This window comes from Lactuca serriola, chromosome 1 (assembly GCF_051521515.1).
Source record: "Lactuca serriola cultivar US96UC23 chromosome 1, Lser_US96UC23_V15, whole genome shotgun sequence".
NCBI lineage: Eukaryota > Viridiplantae > Streptophyta > Magnoliopsida > Asterales > Asteraceae > Lactuca > Lactuca serriola.
Genome location: NC_136408.1, coordinates 10,443,227 through 10,463,303, shown reverse-complemented (window position 1 = coordinate 10,463,303; position 20,077 = coordinate 10,443,227). Strand labels below are relative to the sequence as shown.

At 34.3% G+C, this 20,077-nt stretch overlaps 2 protein-coding genes across 3 annotated transcripts; both read left to right on the top strand.

Annotated features, from left to right (window-relative positions):
* The first annotated feature begins 9,959 nt into the window (after window positions 1–9,959).
* LOC145097962 (uncharacterized) lies at window positions 9,960–13,665 on the top strand. 2 transcript variants are annotated; one of them, XM_079035712.1, is made up of 6 exons: window positions 9,960–10,105; window positions 10,810–10,965; window positions 11,428–11,508; window positions 11,597–11,722; window positions 12,179–12,277; window positions 13,411–13,665. In XM_079035712.1, the coding sequence occupies exons 1-6, from the start codon at window positions 9,997–9,999 to the stop codon at window positions 13,473–13,475; spliced, it is 636 nt and encodes a 211-aa protein (XP_078891838.1). In that variant the 5' UTR covers window positions 9,960–9,996; the 3' UTR covers window positions 13,476–13,665. The 2 variants fall into 2 exon arrangements, with proteins under 2 accessions (XP_078891838.1, XP_078891805.1); XM_079035679.1 differs by having other exon boundaries at window positions 10,807–10,965.
* A 1,350-nt stretch (window positions 13,666–15,015) lies between these two features.
* NDHM (subunit NDH-M of NAD(P)H:plastoquinone dehydrogenase complex) lies at window positions 15,016–16,044 on the top strand. The gene is made up of 2 exons (XM_079035758.1): window positions 15,016–15,620; window positions 15,787–16,044. Exons 1-2 carry the CDS (start codon window positions 15,171–15,173, stop codon window positions 15,970–15,972), a joined length of 636 nt encoding a protein of 211 aa, XP_078891884.1. The 5' UTR covers window positions 15,016–15,170; the 3' UTR covers window positions 15,973–16,044.
* Window positions 16,045–20,077: the final 4,033 nt, after the last annotated feature.

Below are 20,077 nucleotides of genomic sequence, written 5' to 3'. Positions count from 1 at the left end.
AATTCAACAATGAGAAGATGCTATCAGTTTCCAACCGTAGTGGAATCAAATCGGATTTACTAACTAATATGACTAATTGAGATTTTGAGATGTAAGTTCCATCCAGTTAGTCTCCATACAAACAACCCAAAAGTGAGAAAATAGATATAAACTAAAATACTAAGCTACACATACTATAAACATTTTGACTTGCTAGATCCAATTCACATATGATTTCATAACCTAAATTTACAATGCAGATCCATTTGTCATTGTTGTTTGTAATCTAAATTTGAACAATGTTATTAGTTATTTAGAAGATTTTTTTTTCAAAAATAATTAGAATACCTCGGAAAGGTCTGAAATTAAGCCACCCAATAATATGCTCTTTCCCACCATTTCCACACATTTTTGTAACCACAAACTATAAAAGTGAAACATGATTATAGCTTGGTATAGTATATTGATGGTTTGATCAGAGATAATATAAAAACAAAAAAACAGATTTGTTATGAGAAAATCTAACAAGACAAAAATCCCTACCTGTGGATGCATACTTGAGATCCTAGGATGATGCTTCAAAATGTATCTTAAGCTCCAAAATATGCTCATTTATGTTTTACAAACTGCGAAAATTACACAAAAGAATACAAAATTATAGAGAAAGAGAGGTGAAGATGAAGTTGCAGCAACATCGGTAGCGGTGGTGTAAAGTGGGAAATCTATTAATAAATTCATATCAAAATTGGGTTGGAAAACCCATGATCTGACTCCAAATTGAAAAAAAATGTAAATTATTAAAAAAAAAAGATGAGATTAAAGGGGATAAAGAAAAATATTGATCAATTATGCTTAGATCGTGGAAGAAACAAGGTTTGAGTATGTAGGACATATATTATCGAGTTGGTAGTTGTGTATAACAAATAAGATTTAGTGATTTATACATTTGTGAAAAAAAAGAACAATAAATGTTTTTTGTAACGTCTTACATTTCAAAATATATTTTTTAAAACAAAGAAAACCACACCATTGAATTATAAAAATGTAACATTTAGTTATTTGATAACATAAATTAGAGTAATAAATCATAAGTGCGGAAAATCTCAAAATCATAAAAGCATATCTGATGTTTTTCCCTGTACCGTCAAAAAGTCTTGCAACATTTAAACTTAAAACTGTAGGCACAAATCTTAGTGAATTTCCCAAGATACCATATATAACACATAAAAATGGGCCTCACACATAATAATTGGACCCCGTCCAGATAATCTCCCCCCCCCCCCCCCCCCCCGGGGTACAGAATTGGACCTCGTCCAGATAATGGGCCCTGCCTAGCATGATTGGATCCCGTCCAGATAATAGGCCCCGCCAAACATAATTGGACCTCGTCCAAATAATAGGCACCGCCAAATATATAAACAAATACGCATGAGTTACAAAGACAAAAAACATACACTAACACCCCATGCCCTATATAAGATAGTGAGAAAACCCACATGCATCCTTGAGTTGAATCCGACTACTCGAAGTCCGAAGAATCACCTACCCGAATTGCTTAAACCAAACACAAGCTAAACCCCAGTCTATAACTTAAAGCCTTCAAGTTTGACCCAAAAGTCAAACGGGTCAAAAGTCAATTGCCAATGGCCCAAGTCAACGATCAATAGGTCAATATCTGGTCAAAAATCACGCCACGCTTTCTTTTGGGGTCCCACACCTACTAAAGGACAAAATAGCCGGGATCATTGGCTTAAAACAAGTGTGACTGATAAAAACCTAAAAGCACGTTGCGTTTAAGATGGTGCACTGCGTCCAATCTTATTTCAAAAGGTAATATGACTTTATCCATTAAGTCAATCCCTCGAACTTCCAGATCTGGTCCCAAACCATGCATTAATGGATAAAGTTCCAACTTTATCCATTTAAACACTTCCAACGAACTAGATCTAAATTTTAAACATCTAAATGACCTAAAATGCCAACACCACTTGCATGACTCAAAGAACATGTACAAGGTACCAACTTTCCAGATGTAAATGGTTCAACTAACAACCCAAAGTGCTTAGAATGAGCTAGAGCCACCTCAACTCCAAGCTCGCCACCAAAATGGGACTAAAAGTGTGACATCCCCATTTTCCCTGTAAGAAAAGACCTTTTTATATATGCTTATTTTAAAAAATAATTATAAATGCGAAATTTGTCCCATAAAAGTATTTTTCGAAAAAAATGTTTTTCATTGATTATTAAAAACTTTGGAATATCATAACCAATACAAGAAAAATAAGCATAAATGTAATCATTATTAGCCTTACAATATCTATTGGTCTATATTCCCTTTAATCTCTCATAAGATCCAAACATAAAATACCTTCGTATCGTTACCTGTAATACAAAGAAACTAAGTGGGTCAGGTTGGGAAACCTGGTGAGTACATAGTATTTTCAACCCACAATAATATAGTTAATGTGTTTAATTATCAAACGGTGAAACCGATTACCCATCCTTGTTATCTTCTTTATATTTATCTCTAAGGATCTATTCTAATGATCATAGTCAACATCACATTTTCTTATATGGCTAAGGACTACTCCTAAGAATCATCACTAACATTGCATAAACAGTATCGGTTCAGGGATTCTTCCGCAATATATGTCTGGTACATCGCATTAACAAGTAGTTCATCACACATTAAAAAATCATCAAAATCACTTTCATTATTTGTGATATCTTCGATATCAATTTTCTCTTATGAAACTTTATTATCAGTTGTTGAAGATGAATCAAAATTAAGCTTCGACATTGAATCAATAGTCTCTTCACTTTTAGCTAATGAAGCAATTTTAATAACAGATAAATTCAAACAATCAACACATTCATCTTCTTCAGTTTCACTGATATTGTCAGAATTATCTTCGATATCAACAAAATTTTCTTGAAAACATTGTGTCAAAGGTTCAATTTTGTTCACAATTTTCATTTGTTCATTCTTACTCAAAGTATCATTAACAATATTAACCAATTCATCAGCACCCAAATATTCAGCAATATTAACAACACGGTATGCATATGAATCGTTTGGTACTTGATCAAATTTTGAAATTCTACTGTCACAATCAAATGTAATTTCATCAAATAATTCCTTCTTAAATTTGATAAAAGGTAAAAGTTTACCATGTTGTTCCTTAAAAATTTCGGATGAATGATATAGCAATGTGAGTTTACCGTAAAGTCTTTTGTTAGTATTATAGTAAATTTTTCTCTGTTTAGTTAACAAAATATTATCTAACCTTACCAAATCAGGATCTAATATACCATTATTCAATTTGAAACTTAAACTCTTTATTATAGAGTTTTTCTCTTCGTCTCTATTTTTAGCATCGTACAACTCAGCCTTGATATGTTCCACATCACTACTCATAGAAATCAACAAATCATTAATGTAAGAACAAGCATCATTTATGTAAGATAAAATTGAATCATAAGAATTCGAAGGATTATTAAGAGAGGTTAAGAGATCACGCACCTTCTTAGTCATTGGAGACTTTGAAGTGGTTGCCATGAAACATTGTCCTTCGACATTCTCTCTCCTCCATCTTCACTCCTATCTTCGCTATCTGAACCAAAATCTCCACACATAAACTTCTCATCACCATGCTTCTCATCAACATCAACACCAGTGTGCATTGCGAACATAACACCATGTGTTGGATGGCACATTTCTTCACCATCTGATCTAGATGACCAGATCTAATACATTCTTTCATCCTCATCCATACCCTTCACAACTAGTGAAAGATTCTTTGATTTTCCCTTAGTTCTTTGATTTTTAAGGCATAGTAAGCTTCATCTTTAACTTTCTCCTGCTTCTCCTCCTTTTTCTTCAACATGCAATCTCTTGCTAAATGGTTTTTGCCATTACAATAAGTATAGTCATAACTAGATTTACCAACTAACTTCTTCTCACTTAAATTTCCATCTTTCTTATTCTTGACAACAGGATTAGATGTTGAATTTTCCTTCTTGAATGTGTTACTTTTTAAGTTTCCCTTGATAGGCTTTGTGACATCACCAAAATCTCGGCCATAGAAGACTGATTTTCATTTATGCTTTTAAAATAATTTCAGAGTAAATCCTTTTGATTTGAAAGAGTTGCGGAATTTGTTCCCAAAAACAAAGTATGATAAAATAATATTTACCAAAGCATTTCATCAAGAAATGTATTTTCATTATATAATCAAAACACGGGATGTCATGTTCCGATACGGACCATAAAGCATAAATGATAACATTACAAGTCATTCAGCAAATATATACATATAAAAACTTGTAAAAAAACAACTTGATGATTCATCCATCTTATGCCCTTGCGCCACTTCCTGCAATACAAATAAACTGAGTGGGTCAGGCTTGGGAGCCTGGTGAGCATATAGGGTTTTCAACCCACAATAAGTAATTAACTTTATTTTCATCAACCAACAATAACCCAATTACCCATTCCCGTTATTCTCACTTTATGTCCCTAAAACAACTAACACAAGGGACCTAGTCTAAGAATATTTCATCGGGGCAACAACACATGCTTCAGGGGTTCCTCAGCAATATAAGTCAAATCAGGCAACCATGAGGGGGATGACGTACAGTGAATGAACACCCAAGTTCATTAACACCTACAGGTGGCGAGTCTGCTAGTGTTCCACAAGACTGTCTAGAAAAGTCCGTGGTCGTCATCTAAACTCCGCTAGATGACTAAATTAAAACAACATCGAGGCCTCTCATCTGTTTATTACACACCAACTATCTATCCATGTTCTACCCAACATATTAGTAGATAAAAATATACATTTTTATACATAGTTTAAAACCTGTATAGCATGCTTTAATCAATACATATTCCACATAACAGATGAGGCACACACACATAACACATATTTCATAGAGAATAAATCAGATCTATGAGATAGAAGAGAGTGGATATATATTCACACATATAACAACAAAATATATACACATAGCACGTATTTTATATAAAATACTTCATAATAATGTGTTGGAAGAAAGTAACTACACACTCACTTGATCAAAAGATGATCGGACAACACTACGGCTTGCAGAAGTAGTGTTTCTCCGTAGATCTGGAAGATTTTCACAAAAACCGGGCTCCTCGCGGGCAGGGCTTCGGCTCGGGAATAACGCTCTTCGGGATCCTCGGGACTTCGGATCTTGCTTCGGGGCTCGGGAATGATACCGGGGCTTCGGGATATGATTGACACGCAAATCGAGGCAAAAACTAGAGAGAAGAAAGAGTTTGAACAAGAGAAAATGGCTGATCTCGGTTTCTATTTATAAGTTGGAGGTCTGGGATTACGCTGGGCGTAATTGCAATTTACGCTGGGCATACTTTAACGTCACTGCATGCGTCAATTGGTGGCACTCGAGTATCGGTCAGGCAACTTGCACCCTTCTGAGTAAGCTGGGCGTACTCAAATTACGCTCGGCGTAATTTAACTTGTCAAACTTTTAAATTGCGTAACTTTCGAATACGAGCTCTATTTTCTATATATCCATGCGTAGGCGAGACTACGATCTACAACTTTCGTTTAGACTCCATCGGCTAATTTTGACTTTATTTTTATTATTTAATTTTAGTAGGCCCGGACAGGAAAACTTCGTTATAAAATCATAACTTATTCATCCGACGTCCGTTCTCGCCTAACTTTTCATCGTTTCGCTACTAACAATGAGATCTTCAATTCCCGTTTAGATTGTTTCGGATATAAACCGCTCGATCTCAAATCAAGGATTCGGGCTGCATACTGCCAAGTTGAAACTTCAGAAAATCATAACTTCTTCATACGAAGTCAGATTTGGGCGTTCTTTTTATGCACGCTCTCGGTTTAACGAAATCTACGAATTCCGTTTAGATAAATAAGGCTAAATATTGCACTAACGTAAATTTCACTTTTTTACATCATTCAGCGTTGCCAGTTCTGTCGCAAAACTTCGACAGGTCATAACCTCTTCGTTATAACTCGGATTTCGACATTCTTTATATATTCGGAAACCTCGTTTCGACCACTACATCTTTATGCAAAGATATCGGACTTATCTCATACTTTAATTTTGACGCTTATTTTATTCTTAATTCATTAAATTATAATAATTAAGAAAATAAACACATGATTCACATAATTCACACAATACTCAAATATTTCATTATTAATACTTTAAAAGAGTTATATGGGTTAACCTAGACTATTACATCAACGAAAATGCCTAGCCTGGAAACGCGGGCGTTACAGGCTTCTTGTAAAACGTTTTGGCATTATTATTGGAATGGTAAGCCACAACCTCATCATCATAATTCATAATCAACCCTTATCCATCTTCACCGTCTTCGACATCAGAACAAGCATCATTAATGTTGGTTTTAGAAACAAAGCTAAAGGACCACCAAAACTAATTTTGTCCTTCTCATATATGAATTCTTTCACTTCAACTTCATGTGCTTTCAAGATGTTGTAAATGTTTCATAGAGAGCATGAATCAAAATTCACTTGAATTTTGATCATAATACTAATGTTTTTCCATTCCTTCCTCAAGCCTAAAATGAATGTGATGTTGAACTCCAAAATTGTACAGACAACATTGTAACTTGAGCATTTGTAAATCAGATCGTTGAATCGATCATAATATGCTTCAATTGACTCCATCTCTTAGTTATTGAATTCAGACAAACAATGAGTCACTAAGATTTTTTTGGTTCGTTCGTTGCCTTGAAATTCATTTTTCAGAGTGTTCCAAATCTCCTTTGCCGTTTTACAACCACATATATAGTTGTAAGCGACTGGAGGTAAAGCTCCTCACAGTTCATGAATACAGCTCTTTCCATTCGTTTCTTTCTTTAATTGATCAATTGTAACATTTTCGTTTTGAGCTGCCGTTCCGATTGCTTCAACAACATTTTCTCGATATGGTCCAATCTTTATTGGACGCCATAGATCCTCATTGATTCCATTAAAGTAATATATTCCTAAACCACATATCGTCCTAAAAATTTGTGTCGGCTCCATTACCTACTTTTTTCTGGATAAAATAATTTGGAATATAGCCTTTTACATTCATACTCCAAATCAACTTTGTTATTGCACCCCAAATCCTACACCCATCGACCAATTTCTTCAACAAATAAGATCGGATCCATTAAAATTAACATTTCCTTGAGTTGTTCCTCTTCCACATCTTCCCAAATAACTCTTCTCCACGTCCACTACTTGTCATCCAAGTTTCTTTCAACTACTAGAATGCCTTAATCTAATAGAGATGTTGAAGAAAAAATCTTACACTTTAAGAAATGAGTTGCATGATGTTGAATGAAATAAAGACACCTTGGTGTTATTTCCACTTCTACGTACACCCTAAACAGAATATTGGTGAGAAAAACAATTTATAACACTCTCTATGATTGGAGGAAGGAATCATTTTTTTTACATCTTAGAGTGTTTCGATGCAAGTACTCAAAACTACAGACCATCTCACTTAATTTGACCCAAAGGCCTACAAGTGTGTCTTTCTTTGTTACACTTTGACTAGTAAAGCCTATAGGTCGTCAAAAAACAATCCATGGTCATTGAAGAGTCACTTAATGTGAGATTTGACAAATCTCCCCCAGTAAAACAAAAATGACTTGGACCTTAGACCCATGAGAAGACATTTCTTAGACCAAATTATATGAAACCGAAACCAAAGAATCATTGGATCCGAAATCCGTATCCTTTGTGCTTTGATTCCTTTCTTTTATTCATAGAACCTAAAACCGTGAATTAAGCTTTAGGGGACCCCGATTAGTTCATTGCCATGCAATAAGAATTTTAGTATCAACTTATAAAACCTTTACATGCATTAAATACCTAATAAATTTAGAAACACATTTTGTACATTTACACAATATATATCGAAACTATATTTTGTTTGTCATTTTTTAGTTTCATTTCAATTGAAACGATATCAAAAAGGCTTCTTAATAGAGTACAACGGATGCGGTACAACTTCTTAATAAAGTACAACAGATCATATATAGTAATGTTATATCCCCTAGATATTCGGATGTAGTCTTTAAAAGAATTAACTTTACCATACAAAAATATTTAGTGACGCAGCTTATTGCCCGTTTGCCATCTCACTCATTATGCGTTGATAATTAAATGAGAAATGAAGGGTATGGTCCATTGAAAGTAAAAAAAAAAACGATATCTAAATGAATATTTATGCGTAATTTTCAATATTAATTTAATGTTCGAACAGTATAATTTGAGAATGCTACTCATCATCATCAATCTTTTTACCAATTTGAACACAATATTATTAAATTTTTTCTTTGATATATTTTGAATTAACTTTGAATATCTTGATAGAGATGGTAGTTATTTAAGAAGTGGTATTTAATATCAAACCTATATAGGCCTCACGTCTTATGACATTTTAATGTAAATATGGATCAAGAAAACTCTATAAGAAGATGGTGGTTTAGCACTAGGCCATGCTTGCCAAAACGATACACAATAAGGGAAAATTTATGAATAGGATAATTAATTGATTTGGCAGATAGTTTGATTCTGATCAATAAAGAGGTTATATGTGAATTATTGGGAATACTTCCGAAAACAAAAATGTAAGCTAAGGAGGTTCAAAGCGTTTACTAGTATTATAAAAAAGCATTTACTAGTATTGTATTATTTACTAGTATTGTGTTATTTATAATACTAAGGAGGTTCAAAGCATTTACTAGTATTGAAAGTCAAAAAAAAAAAATATATATCTAAGGAGGTTCAAAGCATTTACTAGTATTGTATTATTTATAATACTATTAAATGCTTTGAACCTCCTTAGTTTCCATTTTTCTTTTCGGCAGTATTCCTAAGAATTCACATATAACGTCGTTATTGACTATCTACCAAATCAATTAGTTATTCGATTCATAAATTTTCTCTTATGTATACATTGGTTGCTTGGTATATATTTATTAAATAAGCCATGCATTTGTTATACCAATTTATTAAATGAACCACGCGTTTATTGTAACAATATTTTAAATAAACCATGAATCTCCATTTGACACACATGTATTAAGTGTTATGGATTTACAAAAAACGCTATAAATAATACCTAACTATCAAAGGAAGTTTGGTAACATCTTTTTTTATATTTAATAAAGCAGTTACTTAATTAACATTGAATCAAGATGTATGTGACATGTCGAAATGAAGAGTGACATGTCGAAATGAAGAGTGTAGTTGTGAAATATATGTAGAATATATTTGTAATGATTACGAAGAAATAAGTAAGGATGTGTTTGACAAAACTAAATGGAATATAACTCTCAAAAACTATTTGAAGCTAAAAGCTAAATTTTTTTATTTAATTTTACGTTTTATTTATTTATTTATTTATTTATTTTTTTAATTAAAAGGTAAAACCTTATAATAAAAATTCTCAAAACTGGCTGCCAACATACCCATAATATCTCCACATTTCATTAATTACTTTCAAATTTACAAATAATAGCGCATTCCTTTTGTTGAAAAGATGCATGACTATTTTACTTTGGATTTTTCGTTGTATGTCCGTTGATGATCATTTGTTTTAATACATATGAAACTATCTATTTCATTTTAAAATCTGAAAACTAAATTTTCTTTTAATAATAAATAGTTAAACAAAAAAAGTATTTTGTAACCTAAATTAAATTTTATTTATATAAATTGTATTAATAAGTAAATGGTAAATATCCATTTATGTGATGGTTAAGAAATGACGTCATGTCATATTTACTTGTATCTTTCGTTGGTAATATGAATAATCCAACCATCTAATATCGGTAATAATGGCGATAGCCGCTAACTGAATTCAAAGTCCAACTTCAACGACTTCCAACAGCAATCTATTAATTGCACCCAACTGCCTGAGCTTCTCTTCAAGTAATTCTTCTTCTTCATCAAAGTTTTTGTTACAATTTTGAAAATGATTGTTTCAATCGCTACTTTCCTTTGCATCTTTCTTATTTTGCAGCCATGGTGTATCGCCACAAGCGTCGGCGATATTCTTGCTCCGCTTCTCTCTCCGATCTTTGGTTTGTACTAATTAAAACCTTTCAAATTTCAGGGTTTTTTTTTATATTGTGCGGAATAAATTAGTTGCTTCATTTGTTCTTTCTGTTTTTCTAATTTCATACTCGAAATGTCTTAACCCTAAGATATTGATGATAATTAGTTTATTTTGAATTGAAACATTTATAACGTCAGTAAGCTCTTGAAGCTATTTACATAAAAACATTAATGTATTATCACCTTTTGGCTCTCAAACTTGACCAACTTCCCAAAATCTCTAATCTCTTAACTAAAAATAAAATAGGATTTGGGGTATTAGAACCTTGATTCCTGAGACTATATCAGTTACATCTTTTTTGTGTTCAGTTGAGGTGTTATCTAACAATCTAAATGGCCAATAGTTGAAATTTAATGCTTTCGTTCACAAGTAGATGAGCTTCTTTTCATGTGTTGATTCATTAAACTACTTCCGTTTTGAATTTAATTTGTATCTTATATGAAAAGTGGACAAAGTGATGTTACTCATATAAGGATTCCAAGTATGCTATTGATAATTCTTTTTGTAGAGATATGCAATTGCAAAACCATGACATGCTGCTGCCTAGCTATATTTTTTTTTCATGAAGGATTTAGGATTCATATCCATGTTTTTTTTGTTGAAATTTAGGATTTACTTGAAAAAGCTCTTAAGTTTTTCATCTTTTTTGGATGTAAATTTTCACAGAAGATGCATGCAATGATGTGAAATGTGGTCAGGGAACCTGCAAGCCTTCGGGTAACAGCACTATCCCATTTGAATGTGAATGCTCACCTGGGTGGAAGCAAATGGCTGTTACTGATGATGACAACTCTTTGAAATTTCTCCCTTGTGTCATCCCAAATTGTAAGTCTAAAACTTCTTGAATTATGTTCTTTAATTTTGTAAACGTAAAATAAGAATCATCCCATCTCTCTCTCTCTCTCTCTCTCTCTCTCTCTCTCTCTCATATATTGTTTAACTGTCACAATACACGTGAGTGTAGGAATATGTGATAAGAAAAATATTTACCTAAAAACACAGAATAAATGGGTGGGCAGTAATTTAGAGATGATTTTTACAATTTTGTAAGAGATAAAATATATCAAGATAAAAATATAAATGGAAATCATAAAATAAAAAACAATAGAAGTAAAAGTCATTACACCATTAAAAGTTATTAATGCTATTTGATTTTAATCCGAGTGGTCCCATATTTTGTCATTGTATTGAACTATGTATTTAGCTGTTACCATATACCCCTTGATTATATTTCTTTTGGTCAATAAAATTTTACAATTTGTATGTGACTGGTAATACATATTTCAGGCACAATGAATTATTCATGTTCTAAAGCTCCATCCCCTGTGCAAGAAAAGGAGAACCGAGGAAATGAATCAATCTTTGATGGTACACAACCATTAAAACTTTATAAAGTTCTGTTTACCCATTTAGACTTTTGGTTTATATGTATTGTGATTGGTGCTTGTTTTTCTAGTGTGTAGGTGGACCGATTGTGGAGGAGGAAAATGTGAGACAACATCTCTCTTCACCCATAAATGCGAATGTGACGAGGGTTATCATAATCTTCTCAACTTAACCTTTTCTCCTTGCTTTAAAGAATGTAAGTCCACATTCTACTCCTGAAAACAATACTGTATTTTGCGTGCATTGGACTAGAACTGAGACTGATGTCAATGGGACACAAATTGTAAATTTTTTTCTGACAAAATAAAGATGGGATAGGGATTCGCTCTTAATATCTTGTCCGTACACAAAGACGTGAATGCCCTCCTAATCCTCGTCCCCAAAAATAACCCTAAAAACTTTGTCTTTGTCCAGTCCAATTATGTCGAATGCAACAAACACAACCTTAGGTTGCATTTGTTACAAGAGACTGTACAAGCTTTCTAGGGATATTTTCGTTGATGAGGATTAGGAGGCCATTCATGTCTTTTGCATAGACATGAGATCGAAAGAGTCCGTGTCCCACCTTTTTGGGTGGAACAAAAAATTATGATTTTTGTCCAATTGAACAAGTGTAGTAGTGTGTAACCGGATTCTTGTTTTTTTTGGTTAGGTTCACTTGGAATGGACTGTAAGGACCTTGGACTTGGATTTGGGAACAAATCACCCCCTGCTCCCCCTCCAAGTTTGTCAGATGATCGTTCAAATCAAGGTAAGACTGTATCCATTAATTACCATATGCATTCGGATTTATTTAATAACTTTCCAATTTCTAATGTCAAACCAATTATTATTATAGAATACTAAGTGTAAAACCCATGTATTACATGGGTTCATTTAAAAAAAATTAAATATGAAATTCTAAACATTAAAAAGTTTGAATTTATAAGAAAATTTAAAAAATATTGAATTATTAAAATTAATGTGTTTTTTTTTCTTTTTTAAATTTAAACACATAGTTTAGATAAATAAACAAAGGAAACTAATGAGATTTTGATTTACAAATTTTTAAATTAAAAAGAAAGTCAATTAATGAAATGAAAAAAACCACAAAATGTCATGTGGAAAAAAATTAATTGAAAATAACCACAAAATGACAAGTGGCCAAATCAATGAAAGTGTGACATGTAGCAAAAAGATTTTTATTTATTAGAGTAGACTAGGTGTGAGATCCTTGTACTACACGTGTTTATTAAAAATAAAAATTTAATATCAATAATTAAACATTAAATATTTTATAAAATAATATTTTTACATAACATAATGTAATCTTTTGAAACATTTATAAAAGAAATCAAATATTCTTTAGAACATTTATAAGAATTTATTATCAAATTAATAGAATGGTTCTCTTTCTTTATAAAACTCATTAGAATTTTATGGAAATTTATTTTGAAAAAAATGGAAATTCCCAAAAAATGACAAGTGGAAAATAATAGTTCTAAAACTCCCACAAAATTAACTCTTCAGAAATTTTCAAGTGGCAAAAAAACCTTCATTTATTAGAGAGGATTTGGTGTTAATATAATTTAAAAAAAAACATGTACCAAGTACCCAAAGTGCATGAGCGTGGTTTGAGTGACCACCTATGAAATTTAATTAGTTGCATTTTTTTAGACAACTTAAAAGGGAAAACGTTACATTTTTTTGGATTGAGGAAGTAATAGTTAGCGTTTCATCATCAACTTAACCAATAAATTAATTGCTTTGACTTGGGTCTATGAGATTCGTTTTGATTGGTGTCTTTACTCTTTTTACCAATATAGCCAATGTACTATTTTAACCCATATAGGCTATGCATTTGTGATATTATTTTTTTGGTTTGGCAACTTGTCTGTTTTTCAGGTAATTATAGGCTTGAACGTAGCTTCAACTTGTTGATATTCGTGTTTACCCTATTGGCTATTTAACTTATTGCAATAATCATCCAATTAGTTAGAGCCAACTTGTTTCGAGTAACCTAGAGTTTCATTGAATATGTACTTGTGTTGTGTTGTGGTTTGGTAAGTTAACTTTTTGGATGCAGTATTTTCACACGATTGGATAGAGGTACTTGTGTTTTATTATACCTTTATTTATGATTAGAACTTAACAAATTAATACGTACGTGTTTGTAACTAGTAAGCTATTTTGAGATTTTGAATCTCCCATCTCTAAAGGGATTTATAGATTACACGATTTTCTCAAAGGTATGGGGTCTATAAGATCGAAATTTATTAACTCGCTTTATATTGTTTTTTTCTTTTTGGAAAAGAGGCAAGGCTTAAGAAAATTAACTAATTTTATATTGTTTATTGCCTTGAATTTCTACCTTTATAGGTGACACATAATTCTTCACAATTCATGAACACGTGTTAATTTGTTACCATGTTAGTATTATGTAAAGTACCCAGAATAAAAAAATTGAACTTTTACACCGGTGGCGACACTTTTGGAAATAAACATAAAAGTACTGAGAATAAAAAATCTTCAACGTGGCTAGTGGCTATTGCTTGAGATTTAACTGCTCCAAAATATATAGTGGGTAAAAGGGTTTCAAGTTCAAATCTTTACAGACTTCGTTATTAAAAAAAAAAAAGAACATTTTGCCATCGTAACCGATCCTAATGGCTGAAAAACGTTTTACATCATCTCAAAGTTATGAGACTTTTTATTTGGGTCTTTTTAGATATAAACCAACCATGCCAATTTTGTTAAATCTCAAACCGACTTCAAATTCAACATTATCGACATAATTGGTGCTTACATCATCGTGTGCGAATTTTGTTAAAGTTCAAAACCGACTTCAAATTCAGCATTATCCACAAAATTGCTGCTTACATCATCCTGTACACGCGGTGTTTTTTTTCTTTGATTTGACGTAGTCAAGTAGCCAACCTTTTGAGTCGGTCGATGATGGATTTGTCTTGTTGTTAGAACTTAGAAATTTGGTTTAACTTTTTTCTTATGACACTTGTTGTAACATGAAACCGAACCCCGACATATTGGTAGGAGAATTGAGTCGGCCAAATGTTTCTTTATATCATTATCTTAGAATCCTATACGACTTTTGTCACACCTTTACTGAAAAGCAAGTATTACGTTTAGCTTCCAATTCAACTAAGAAAAGAAGAAGATGCTCAACACGGGCCCTAGATGCCATATAGTATATTGACTATACTCCTTTCATGCCATTCATGATAGCTAAAGCGAAGTATACATACATATGGTAATACGTGGTCCCCTGAATTAAATCATTTAATTGAGATATTAAATTTTGAAAACGAGGTGGTAACGTGGTATCATGGATCCGCTCCGACGGGACATAAATAACGGATTGTGACATACATACATAAAGCCCTTTTGGAATCGGGCCCAAGCCCGTTTATGATATATCAGGAAATTCAAAATTTTAGAAACTTTTAAAGATGGATATACCGATATAGAGAAATACACCATCGGCAAATTCTTAAACGATTGCCTACCACAAAAACTTTGTTGCCTACTCCTTCACATACCTTGAAACAAAAAACCAAAAAAACTTATCCACACCTAATTCAACAAAACATGAAATTTTAACCATTGAATAATCAAGAACTCTGAACAAAAACAAAACACCCAAAACAATGGCAGCAGCTTTATCGTCAATGGCTTCCATGGTGGGGTGGAAACCCATGAACAAAACAGAAACCTTATTCCCCAGAAAACGAAGCAACAATGGCTTCTCGGTGTGTGCTCAACAACAAGAAGTGCAAGAATCAACTTCAATACAACAAGAAGAAGTGAAAGAAGAGAAACCGGTGGTGAAGGGCGTCACCCAGCCGAGGCCCGTTGAGCCACAAGTGAACGTACAAAGCAAGAACATGGGGCGGGAGTACGGTGGTCAATGGCTGAGCAGCACCACAAGACACGTGAGAATCTTTGCAGCATATATCGACCCTGAGACATGTGCTTTCGATCAAACACAGATGGATAAGCTCACCCTTATCCTTGATCCCACGGATGAGTTTGTTTGGACGCCGGAAACCTGCAACATGGTTTACTCGTACTTTCAGGAGCTTGTTGACCACTATGAGGTAATGCTTAATTTCCCAACGTATTTTTAATTTTAAACACTTGTTTTTACCTATTAATGTGTTATTATAGCCTATACTTTGGAAAAACTACATAGTTATGTCAATATATTTCATAAAAAAGAAAAATTCTGTATTTAAGTTTTGAATGTTTGTGATGCTGTAATAGGGAGCACCATTGACGGAATACACATTACGACTTATTGGTTCAGACATAGAACACTACATTCGGAAACTGCTTTACGAGGGACATATACAATACAACATGAATGCAAGGGTCCTAAATTTCAGCATGGGTAAACCTCGGATCGGTTTCAGTTATAATGAATACCAAGTTGAAGATGTAAATAAGTAGTTTTTTTTTTTTCTCGGATACTTTTATATAGTCATATTTTTGTTTATATAAAAAATTAAAAACTACCATATGCGTTCTTTGTTGATCATGTGTGGGTAAGAGGGGATTCTTTAGATACATATAACGTAGATTGCCTATATAAAAGGATTCAAAGGCAATCATGTCAACCTATAAATCCACCAAAAGCAAATTAATAGATCTCATTTTAACCTAAAAAGAAACCCATATGATCACAGTTTTTTTAAAGCATCAAGAACCAAGTCTAGGGGTGAAGCTTTTGCCACCCATAGTAAGTTGATTTAGATTAAAGATGTAGATAAATAAGTTGTTTAATAAAAATTAAAAATAACTAAGTTTTTATGTTTTATAAAAATAATCATTTTATCCTAAATTTTTGCGGAATTGTTCATGAAATTCCGGTATTATCAAAGATATATAATTTGTATTCTTTTTCTCGTTTGTACAGTTTTTTCTTTCACAAATTTCTCTCAATTCAGTTTCAAATTATTTATTTTGAAATGTCTAATATTACCGTTATTTGATCAAATGTTTGATTTTAAGCTTTCAAATTTATCTGTATCATCATATCATATCATAGTTACTATAAAGGAAACATCTTTCCTTTAACCACATCATGTGAAACTCCCAACTATTTTTCATTTCACCACATTTATTTGAAACTCCCAACTATTTTTCATTTCACCACATTCATTTGAAACTCCCATGACTTTTCAATTTCTTTCTAATAATGATTATAAATTGATTAATAAGGTTAAATAAATATCAAATTTAAAGTGTAAACATAAATAAACTAAATTTCAATATTAAAATAGTATATTTACTTCTACTTATAAAGTTATGTCCTTAACTTTTAATATATTATACTTAATATATTAGATTTAGTATGTTGTTGTATTTAACCATTATCAGTTAAAGCTACAACTTTTGAAAAGTTTGGATAAAATACTTAAATTGTTAATTTAATATAAGATTACATGATCAACTTAAATATAAATTTCAGTTTCACTTAAAAAACTCAAAGAATATTTTGTAAATAGTTAAAAATGTAACATCCGGACTTCCAGGTATATTATTTATTTATTTATTTTTGAGGACTATTGAGCAACTCGACGAGTTGGTGCTACAACTCGTCGAGTAGACGCTGTGCCACGTAGGATTAATAATCTACTCGACGGGTCAGAGAGTCGACTCGCCGAGTAGACGCTGTGAAGTGAAACCCTAAATCCCCGGGTTTGGGGCCTATTTAAGGGCACTTATAGCCTTATTTGCGGCTCATCAGCTGCTTAACCTTTCTGTGTGAAACCCTAAACAAGTATAGTGAGCTAAGAGACTTTCCAAGCTAACCTTGAAGGATTTTAGTGCATCTTTGAGGAGGAAGAGGAGTTTGTTCAGCGAGGAACAAGAAGGAGCTGTTGGGGTTCAGACCATTTCGTCTAGAGCTTCAAGAGGAAGGTAAAAAGCTTGAATCCCCCCTCTTTTATATGGTTAGATCTCATGAGTTGAGAAATTAGGCTTTTTATCACATTTTATTTTGGGACTTAGAGCATACTAAGTTATCAGAGGTTTAAACCTCAGATCTGGACCTTGTGAGGTCCTTAGAGCCCAAAGGTCCTAACTTTATTCATCCATATGAGGAGTATGGTGTTTAACACCTTATGAGAACATGTATTAGTAGATGGGAGCAAAACCACCATGCATGAGCGTAAAGATCGAAGCTTTATGTGACAATCGAACCTTAGGATGGTAGATCTAGTGTTTGGAGTGATAGATCTGCCTTAAAACGTCTGAATGAGAAATCAGATCGAAGAGACTCGCCGAGTCCATGAGCTGACTCGACGAGTCGGTTAGGGTTTGTCTTGATGAACTGGACCATGCGATAGCTCGACGAGTTAGGGGTTAACTCAACGAGCTAGACCTTTGCGAGAATTATGAGGAACAAGTGGACTTGACGAGTCACATGAGTGCACCTGGCGAGTTAGGTCAAACCTGGACTATTGACTAGAGTTTGACTTATGTTGACTTTAGGGTTTGGTCAACATAAGTAATGGAGACCATTGGGGGGGAGGGTAAAATGGTCTTTTCCCCATTCCAAGAGTTAGAGAGAAAGAGAGAACAACCTTTGGTGTATTTGAGTATGAGTAGAGTATTAATTAAAGACAATTATTCAATGTGTTAGGCGGAGGCTAGTTCGAGATTTCCGAGTACGAGACTTTTACTTGCTAGCTTACGAGGTGAGTCTTCTCACTATACTTACCATGAGTGGTATCTTTATGTGACTGAGATGTCTTATGTGATTATCTGTTTATTGTGATATTCTGCATTATGTCTTTGTGATTTATGCTGAGTATTACTATTATGAGCTTATTGAGCTAGGACCGGAGGGTCCACTTGATTTGTGGGACCGGAGGGTCTCCACCTTGACCGGAGTGTCGATTGAATTAGCCTCGAGTGGCTAACGCGATGTATTTAGTATTTTGGGGAAGTCATTAAGCTTCGTGCTTACTGTGTTATGTGTTATGTGTTTCAGGTACTCCCGAGGATCATGGGAAGACCCTGACTTGATTGTACACATACTCACATTGAAGATGAGTTTGAGAGGGGTGTACTGAGAGAGTAGTCTGTGATGCATGAGATATAGAGTATTTGTGAATTAGAATTCTAGGAGGAGGACTTAGGGTGACTACAGGTGGGGTCTGGAAGGTAGTATTGGGCCCGTACTAATGAAAGCATCCGGTCTGTATGCAATCCAAGTAAGTATCCTTAGGATGCTATGGAGCAAGTAGGGATGAGTAGTCGAGTGTGAGTATGCTCGAGCGAGTCTTTAATGATTTTGTGTTGTGTTTCAGAGACATCATGGTAGGTACACGCTACACCCCAGAGAGCAGTGGATTTAGCGATGACGAGATTCGCATGATGATTCATGACGAGGTGGTCGCAGCCATACTAGAGGCTATTCCGGAGATGTTTGGGTCTATTAAGATCACTTTGATCGAGACGTTCGACGAGCGATATGCTGCAGTTTCTGAGGCGGCTGTTGTTGCAGCCACCGCAGCTGTCGCTGCTGCCAGGCCATAGGGAGGTGACTCGTTGTTGTACCGGGAGTTCAACAACACTAATTCACCAGAATTTGATGGGACTCAGGATCCGATTGCTACGATGAGATGGAGCTCTAATATCGAGGGGTGTTTCTACACTTGTTCATGCCCAGAGCATTTGAGGGTACGTTTCGCGCTGAACCAGCTTCGCTTGGGAGCGAAGGACTGGTGGAAGTTTGTGATAGCCAGTTTTACTCCTGCAGAGCACGTTGTAGTGTCTTGGGAGAGGTTTACTGTGATGTTCCGAGATGAGTATGTTCCCCCGGTGGAGAGGGAACGGTTGGCCTAGGAGTTTTTGTCTCTCAAGCAGAAGGCAAAGTCGGTGACTGAGATTACGCGGATGTTTCAAGAGAGGGCACTGTTCTGCCCTGAGCATGTGTTGACCAAGAAGGCATGCATGAGCTGGTATTTGATCATTCTGAGAAGGGATATTCGAGAGTTCGTGACGAACTCGTCTTATCGGATATTTGCTGAGCTTCAGGAAAATGCCAGGAGGAGGGAGATTGAGTTGGAGACTCAAGCCAGGGAGGATGCGGAGTCTCAAGGGAGAGACTAGAGGCCGGCGCAGTCACAGCCGACAACGAAGCAGGCTAAGCCCACTGATTCGAGATCGGGAGGCCAGATGGGCTGTACTTGTGGCAAGTGAGACAAGAGTCATGAGGATCTTGTCGGGCGAGGATTTGCTACAAATATGGCTAGGAGGGGCATATGGCGAAGGATTGCCCCAAGGGATTCGCAGTCTATTTTCACTGCAACCAGATCGGCCATCGGAAGGCCGAGTGTCCTCAGCTCGTTCAGGGATCTTGGGAGAGCTTTTCAGCTGACAACGGAGGAGGTCCGCGCAGCACCTGATGTCGTGGCTGGTACATATTTTCCTTTCCTATTTATTTATTTCAAGATTCATTGTACTTATTCTATGCTATATTTAGGTACATTTCTTGTAAGTTCTACACCTCCTTTAGTGTTATTTGACTTGGTTATGAGTCGAT